This window comes from Eurypyga helias, unplaced genomic scaffold (genome assembly GCF_000690775.1).
Source record: "Eurypyga helias isolate BGI_N326 unplaced genomic scaffold, ASM69077v1 scaffold40422, whole genome shotgun sequence".
Taxonomy (NCBI): Eukaryota; Metazoa; Chordata; class Aves; order Eurypygiformes; family Eurypygidae; genus Eurypyga; species Eurypyga helias.
The window spans coordinates 4,106-13,463 of NW_010238598.1; the positions used below are offsets into that span (position 1 = coordinate 4,106).

General features: G+C 37.9%; 1 protein-coding gene across 1 annotated transcript; it reads left to right on the forward strand.

The window, feature by feature from the left end:
• Positions 1-779: 779 nt before the first annotated feature.
• Positions 780-8,135, forward strand: GDF10 (growth differentiation factor 10; the record flags this gene model as incomplete). Its single annotated transcript, XM_010147894.1, has 2 exons — positions 780-1,684; positions 7,111-8,135. Coding segments are annotated over 2 exons (1,097 nt in total), but the record flags the coding sequence as incomplete, so codon positions are not given.
• Positions 8,136-9,358: the final 1,223 nt, after the last annotated feature.

A 9,358-nucleotide genomic window follows, 5' to 3' on the forward strand; every position in this document is an offset into this window, starting at 1 on the left:
AGAAGCTTTATCAAAAGGAGTTTGAATTTTAAGAATCAGCTCCTATTCAACTTTAGTTGTCATTAACTTCAAGCAGATCAAAACACAAGTCTTAGAAACCAAGTAGGTTTCACAGTGCTTTAAACAAAGTTCCTACATGATGTATACTGGGTAGGAGGATGGTCCTAAGAGCCCCAAGGTGTGTCACACTGCTTACTTGCAGCCCCCTTGTGAAACGTCTCTTGTGCGTTATTTACAGGTGACCAACTTCATAAGCTGTTTCCTACAAAGTTTTCACCCAGAGATCTTACAGAAAGCTTTGCAGTCAGTTTTAGATGAGATCACCTTGAATATTAACTGTAAACCTGGTTTTCAGCTAATGTAATGAGTAAGGTACCATTCTGAGCTCTGCCACGGGCAAATTCGAATGCTTCTTTAAGTTTGACTTTGTTATAAACTAAAAAGAAGCAAGGATTACTTTTCTTAACTGCCTGGAATGAAAGGCAGTCTGAAACTGAAAATCTCTGGGAAGAGATGTATGTATTCCTGATGTATACAAAATGTACTCGGTGTGCTGGACACTCACGATAATGCTGTAATACTGCTTTTAAAAGTTGTTAGGGTTTTTTTCCTCCTGTTATTCACCATTGTTTTAAGATGAAGTGGCAAGCTCACTATGATAACTGATTTGAATGGAGTAAGTGAAAAGCAAAATTTGTTAATCCATTTATATAGGAATAAGGGTTTGTCTACCGTTTTTGGCATTGGACTTCATCCATGTTTTACTTGCTTTCTCGCAGAATTCTTGGCCCAGAAGCCCTTGTACTGCTTCAATCTGACATCCATGCAGGATTCAGAGATGATCCTTGCTGCCACTTTTCATTTCTATGCTGACAAACGCCCTCGGCACCGGGAAGTGTTTTGTAAGAGGTCCAAGAACTCATCCTGCCGCCTCCTTCACCTGCCTCCAATCCTTCAGCTCAACCTCATTTTCCAAAGCATTCACCAGAATTCAGCCTATGGGCTAGTGAAAGGGAACATCACCGTGTCTCTTCAAAGGCGAGGGGCTTGGCATACAAAGGACATTTCACACATCATAAAAGAAGCAAAACGGGCTGGAGAGCTCAATCTCTGCGCTGAGCTTGATTCTGGGGAGAAACATCAGGGCTTCCCTGAACAGGTCGCCAGTCATTTACCTTACATACTAGTTTATGCCAATGATCTTGCAATCTCTGAACCTAACAGTGTGGCAGTTACCCTACAGCGTTACGACCCATTTCCTTCCCATGATGGGGACCCAAATCTATCCCCCAATGCTTCAACTGATACCCGAGTGAGGAGGGATACATATCTCTCTAGCTCTATTCAGAACAATGAGTTGCCAGAAGTAGATTATAACAATAAATACAACAAACATGACATATGGGAGAATGCCTACAAGTCCTTGAAACCAAAAGCCTCACGCAAAGACCGAAGGAGAAAAGGGCAAGAAAATACAGAAACACTTACAAAGTCTCAGGTGCTAAATTTTGATGAGAAAACAATGAAGAAAGCAAGGAGAAAACAATGGAATGAGCCAAGGATTTGTTCAAGAAGATACATGAAAGTTGACTTTGCTGATATTGGGTGGAATGAATGGATCATATCTCCCAAATCATTTGATGCCTACTACTGTGCAGGAGCATGTGAATTTCCAATGCCCAAGGTAGTTTGCCTTTTTGTTGTTGTTAACCTGCAAAGAGTAGATTTACTGTTCTGCCTATCCAACTACATTGTTAGTTAGATTTTCCTTCAGATTTTTACCTTTTTCACTATGTTCTGTTGCTTTGTTCAGCCCAAATAATTTTAGCAGTATCATTTCCATCAACTTATTCAAAGTGCAAAAAATTTCCAAGTTATCTTTAAATGTAATCTGAAGAAAAGTGTTTCCGCTTTATCTTAAAATTTCTCATCTTATAACTTGAAACTGTAATATAAAGAGTTATGCAGCTTATAAAAATATGGTTACACACACTAAATCATCAAACTACTCCATTGTGGTAACAGAAGTATAAAGTATCATACATTAATAATAAAACAAGGTACTGTATCAGAGTATCTCTGAATTCTACTGGTAATACCTTAGGAGAAAAATGCAGAATATCGACACTGAGGTATTTTTAGTTTTTAAAAACTGCTTGTTACCTTGAAAATAAGAATGCTGGTTAAGCTGATATTTGTGTCTCAAAATTCTCTGGTGCTTTTTTAATTTACTAAATTCTTAAAATTAAGATAATCCTAGTGCAACAAAAAAGTTGATTTACTTTAAGTGGCTGGAAATGCCAAATAGCTGTCCGTAAAGCTGGTGTACTGAATTCCTTCTATAGAAGCAGTGTGAAAATTGCTAGTAGAGGGGTAAACATGAACTCCTGCTCCAATGGAATTTTGATTTTGCCCACTACCACCCAATTGCTCTGTGGCAAGAAGAAGAAATTTTGGCAATATCATATGGCACAAGAATTTTCAGCATTTTATAGGACTCTCAGTAATGGGGAAGGGGTGGATTTGAATCACTGCATAACCTGCATGTTTAGAAACCGTAATTCTTTTGCAATTCTACCTAAAAATGGCCTGATTATTTATTCTACTGCTATTTTTGCATGTGGTCACTCGGCACATAAATAATAGATAATATTTTACAGCAGAGAATTTCAAAGTTCTGGGACAGGAATCTGGCCTACTTTGCATACAAGGAGATTGATGTCCATTTGTGTTGAAATAAGTAGTATGATTTCAGGAAGAGGGTATATGCAGACTAGTTAAAGTTCAGGAACAGTGGAAATCCAGACAACATGGTAGGGTATACAAATCTGATCACGTATTGTTCTTTTGTAGCTGGCTGATGCTGAACCATGTACACATAAATTGATACATGGTCTGGTAAAAATAAAAGCTTGAACAGGCTCATATACAACTTCACTTTTTGTTGCAATATAAAGAGATCATGCAACACTATCACCATTTAACCTTTCCAAAACAAAACACAGCGTGGGAATATGGGTCTTCTGCCATAGACCCACCATCTAACTCACCCTTCATACGTACTAAAGCAAAAGCCAAAAAAAAAAAAACCACACTACCCAATAGAAGATGCTTTTAACACATTCTGCTTCTTGTGAGCAAAACAGCATGACACAAAAGCTGACAGAAGCAAAAGAGAGCGTATACATTACTAGCTGGAATAGTTAAATAAGCTTATATTGCTGACTTATTTAATGTCTTGCCCAGAAATATTACTTGCTACATCATGAAGATTCCCTTGTAGATAAAAAAACTCTTATTCGAGAACTTACTTTAGTTCTCACTTTGATACATATTATCTAGTTAAATTAATGTGGCTGCACTAGCATCTTGGTGCCAAAAACATGGAAAAAACAGACGAACACCAGAGAAATTTTAAACTAAATCACAGATACATAGATTTGAGTATTTTTGGTTTGACACACTCCTTGATTTGGTTTGATTTGGAAGAGGTCTACTTTTTGTTAGCTTTGTATTTTTAAGAGGGGAAAAAAAGAGAAGCAAATTCACAACTGTAACTTTTTTAAATGACTGTTTCCAAATGAACAGAGATAACTAGGACATCAGCATGAATGAAGTTTCAGGTCAGAGCATAAGAATTGCTAAATATTATGGAGGGAGAAAAGTTTTTTTTTGCATATATACCCTAAGTCAGAAAAACAAACATATGATCTTGTCATTCCTAAGTAAAATGTGAGATTACAGTTATTTAAGAAGACTTGGTCTACATACTCAACCTGTGATGGACAACAGATACCTTACTTACAAGGTACTCTTTTAGAAGCATGGACATAGACTTATACTTAGATATCTGGCATGTAGAGAATCCTCATACTGTATGGGGGGGTGGGGTGGGGTGTTTGTTTGTTTGTTTGGGGTTTGTTTTTTTTTTTAGGTATCAGTTCAGCAGTCTGCACATCTACTTTATTAACTGCAATTCTTGACCTAGATACAAAACCAGCTCTGGTTCAAATCTTGTTATAGAAAGTTCACCTACCTTACTGCTGAAGTTCTTATTCCCTGAACTGTGAGGGGGGAGACTATCTTATATGGTTAATAATGGCTGGCTGCACTGCTGTGTTTGTCAAATAAGTGGTGGTCCTATAGAATTAGGGGGGAACATACTGTAGCCCTTGGACTAGAGTAATTTGAATTCTCTTGATTTCATCCTTGTAAGTGTATCAGTTCATGAGTTTCATTTTGAGAGTTGAATTCAAACATGAAAATAAAATTTTCCTGAAGTTAAGAAGTATTGCTTATTAGGATGGGGAAGGAGGGGAATGTTTTTTGAGGGGAAAATTCATGCTAAAACAGACTTTAAAAGGGGTGTAAGCCATGCGTAAGAGGAGAGTCTAAAGTATTTCAAACCTGCTGTTAATTGCTTTTCAGACATACCACCATCCTTCTGTTTTCTGAGCTCCAAAATATTCCTTATCTAGGATTGTCCTAGAGGTAAAGTAAGAGCAGAACCTGCCTACTGTATATAACTTAGTAGCCTGCATTTAAAACATTAGCACATCCTCAGTGCCATCACGACTGGTCAGTCAACTCAGTACAAAGGCTAATGTGAAGCCTAGCCCAAGATCACCACTCATGCCAGGTTTCCAGAAGGGCTGGAAAATTTGGACGCTGGCGAGATGTGGCATGGGTGTGCTCTCTGATTCTTCTGTGGATGTAGGACTCATGCAGCCAGATCCTATACAGAGCAATAACCCATAATAATAATTTTTCTCTATAAGAATTTTTATGCAGTGTATGCACTTGAAGGCATTAGAAATTTAATTAGTGCTGTTGTCTTGGTAGACAGCTGCTCACGCTAGACTCTGCTCACATCTATTTGTTCCTTGCAGATATTAGAGACTGCACAGATGGAGAAGATCCTAGTAGGATCTTCTGCAGGTTCATACCCAGGAATCGTGCAAGTCAGTAACTGGCACTAGGGGCAATGATGGCTATCCACTGCACAGGGTCAACAAATTCCGTTCCAGTAGCACATTAGGATCTGTGACTGTTTCAAATAACAATATTAAATAATAAAAGGTGCTAGGAACACTTCAGGAGGCTTTTCATAAAGGTTGAAGTAAGAATTGAATCTAGAAGTTCTAGTTCTTTGAATTTCTAAACCCTGCAGTTGCTTAAACACACAAAAGCTACTTCTGTCTGTCTCATGCTGTCCAGATTTGCTGATACGGCCAATGAGAGTAGAAGCTTACTTCTACTTCACATAGCAGCTGGAAGACTGCTGTTTGTTTGTGGACAGCTTTGAAGTCTAAAGATGAAGGACGGTGTGAGAGAGCAAGATGTAATGAATTATGCCAACATATGCTAATTACAGAAAGGCACTTTCCAGGATTTGTCACTTATGGGGACTTGGCTATAGGATGCTGTCTTGAAGCCCCAAAGGATCAAGGATGGATTTCACAGTTTCTCCTTGTAATGGCTCAAATGAGTTCTCCTCCAAATGTTAAGGAACATCTGAAAGCCTTAATAGCAATTAAGGTTTGGATCTGATTTGCTGATATGTTACACTTAAAGTAAATGTATCAAAACTGAATTATCCTAAAAAATAGCTCCTTTGTTATACCCATGGGCTACATAACTTTTCAAGTTGAAATGAAAACTCGTTATGCATATATTCAATTATTATTTGAAGAATAATGATGATATAGCAGACAAGAACTCTTCTCACATGAAGTATCTGTTTCCATGTAGAGGTGTGCAAAGTCCCTATTTGTTGTCCCACACATGTCATTTTTCCACCCAATAGACAGCTATGTACCAATAGTGATGAAAGATTTCATGTGCCTCATGAAGATCTGTGCAGAAAATTTGTGAAACTGTAGCAAAAAGCCTGATATGACAAACACAGTTTTACTGCTGTTACTGTACTCATTTACTGAGACAATATTCAAGCATGACGGCTGAATATGATCACTGAAGCTTCAGCCCCAGTGGTGGGTTGCACCTCATACTATTGCCTTATGTGACTGGAGCACATGAATTCCATGCTATGCTTACGCAATGACAACGAAAGGCTGTCACTCTGTCACCAGTAAACCTGTGCTTGACTGTATGTACCTCAGTCAACAGAATTGGTGAAAACTGTTTAGTACTACTCAGTGGCTCAGTCTGCAAGGGTAAACGTAGCTTGTGAATAAAGGCTTAAAAAAAAAAGTTGCATTTAACTACTAAACAGTATACTATTTACATACCTTAGCTTTTTCCTTTTCTTATTCGCAGTACTGTTGTGCTTAATGGCTGCCTCCTCTTCTCAAATATTTTTCCTTGTGTTGTTTACTGCATTCAAAAATCAAAAGTAGAAATAAGATTGTGGCTCAGTACCCTGAACAGCTTATAGATGTAAAGCTGATGTGAAACCTCACTTCATACTTATCCTGCTCTCCCAGCCTTTTGTTTTCTTCTCCCGCTTTGAGGCAGAGGGAGGCAGACAAAAACTACAGGTACGAAGTACTTGTTTGTCATGGGGTTATCATTAGAAAGGCTGTCAGGTTGTTTGACTATTCTGGACTAACTTCCCCCTGCGGATGCTACTTCTGGAGCACTCTGCTCTTTTAAGAGAGTAATTTCTCCAGGAAAAAGTAACTAATTCCAGGTTATTGTACATGAGGAGAAATACTACTGAAACATAGGGATGGTTATTTTGGAAATAATTACAGTAGCAAATTTTCCAAGTCAGACAAGAGGTTAAGAAAACAAAATACAGTATCTTATGACTGAGAAGCATGCCCCACCTTTTCTACTGCATACCTGCCTCCTGCATCTAGAAGGTGCAGTCAGAGGCATTCTCTTCAGCCTAACGACTGCTGGCTGTGCCGCCAGTGCCCTCCTCTGGTATTCATGAAGGCAACATAAGGAACACAAAATACTCTTGGCTACACCCTGCACCCGAAAGCTGGAAATGTGACTAACTATGCTACATGGCCCTGTGACTTAATTACATATATTCACTGTTTTGATAAATAAAAACCATAATTTCTGTCTTTTTCCAAGTCCATTTGAGAAAGTGACTGGTCATAAATGAAGCAATAACTGTTTCACTCTCTGTTCCAGGTTGTCCGGCCATCAAATCATGCTACAATCCAGAGCATCGTAAAAGCAGTGGGAATCATTCCCGGCATCCCAGAACCCTGTTGTGTTCCTGACAAAATGAGCTCACTCAGTGTCCTGTTCTTAGATGACAACAAAAACGTTGTTTTAAAGGTATATCCTAATATGTCGGTTGAAACTTGCGCCTGCCGATAAATTCATACCAACACATCTTTAACGAGACCTACGCATCCTGCCCGACTACACTGGGAAAGTTTTGAATGGGAAACGAATCCACTTGTCTTGATGAATGAATGCAAACCTACAATTCCTCTACAGAAAGCATGCAGAGAGACTAAAACAATACACATGCTCACCTGGAAAGATGTCTTACTGTCATCATTTGTCTTTTATATTCATCTTCCAGGAATTCAATACTTCCACAAATACCTTCCTAACCCACCTAGCCAGGACACCTGGTGCTTAGTGAGAAATTTAAGTGTAAAGTTTTCCATAAACAGAGGACTAAAATATGGTTTTATATGCTATTTTCCTGACTATTTTATCTCTTCAGTTAACCAAGAAGATGGAAAGTGAACTTCAAAGGCAGGCTTATTTTAGAATATCACTTTTGTACACAAATCAAAACTTCTTGCCTAAAACACTCATATTCTTAATCTGCATATTTATACTGAAAAATGCTGTAATAAAGGGCTTAAAATGTGTATTTTCTTCAGGATGCAAGTATAGTGCACTGCATAAACTTTCATATAAACAGTATGTTAGTATAGACATTTCCGGTCACCCTTCCCTAATATATAATTTGTTCTAAAAAAAACATATGTAATATCCCACACTTTCGGTTTGCTGGACAATTTCAGGTTGTTAAGCATATTCTCTGAGTAGCACATACTATATAGTAATATGTTGAAATACTAAAAATAAAATAACCAAGATTTATATTTTTGTAAATTATACTTTATATCCTCTAGATTGTTACATGCTTTTAACAAAAGCTAATAAATTAAAGGTACGGTAGTATCTAAAAATAGTTCAATTGTCTTTCTATAAATGCACTCTGTTGCATTCCGTTAATTAGATGAAAACATGTAAATACATGTTAAGCTTGTCATAATGCACCTCAATAGATTAAAGACGGAAGAGAATACTGTGATCATCCAGACCGACCTCCTGCACAGCACAGATCAAAGAACTTTGCCCAGCAGTTTCTGCACCACGCATTATGGAACTTCTGTTTTGAGCTTGGGAATATCTTTGAAAAACATGCATAAATTTGGCTTTAAAGATTTCATGTGATAGAATATAGCTACTGGACTACAAGTAGTTTTTCCAAAAGTTAGTGCTCTTTGTTCAAATGCAGTGGCTTGATCCTAGTCTGAAACTGTTGAGCTTTAGCTTCAATTCACTGGATCTTACTGCAATGTATTTTATTAGATGCCTTTTATCTATTTTCTATTATCTGAAATACTTTCACTGTGTATTTTTAGTATATAAAGCAGGGTCAAATTATATTTTGGCTAAGATTTAAAGAGGTACTTCAATTTCTTATTCTAAGCCTCAAAAAAAAAGTAGTCTCACAGCTCTTTTCTGAACTCTTTCCAAAACTTTCATTAACTTTTTTTTCCTCTCCAACAATGAACATAAAAATGGGACATAATATTTGGCAGTGGTTCCATTAGAAGTCTTTCTAGAAATAAAGTCCCTCTAATTCCTGTACAAGCCTCTGCTGATACATTCATGGTTGCCCTTGTAACTGCAGTACTCCTTTAAGATCTAATGTTCCATCATTGTCATGCCAGGACACGCCACATATTCCATTTTCACCCACTTGCTGTACAATAGCATAGGTAGACTGGGAGGAGAACCAACTTCTGAAGTCTCTGAGGTAGCACAGAGTGTAAGATATGAAGTGTTTCCTCCTCAAGAGACAGTCTAACCCTGTGCACTATCTCATCCCATTGAGTTGTATTGTTTAGAGGAAGGGTACTACACACACTGCCCTCTGATGAATGACTGACTGGAAGGGTCCTATCCTGCTAAGGTGTTAGGTAACTTGTGCCACCAATATTCTATACTCATGTGGTGCAGATTCACAGACAACAGGAGTGTGTAAGTGTGGTACTTCCTGCTAACCTACGTAAAAGCAAGATTCAATGTGTAGGGCAGTGTCTGCAAGGTTACTCTCAAACCAGTTCTTGCTAGTTCTTCCTAAGCAGGTCTCAGTAAGAAGTAATAGTTCTAAGGCATCTTG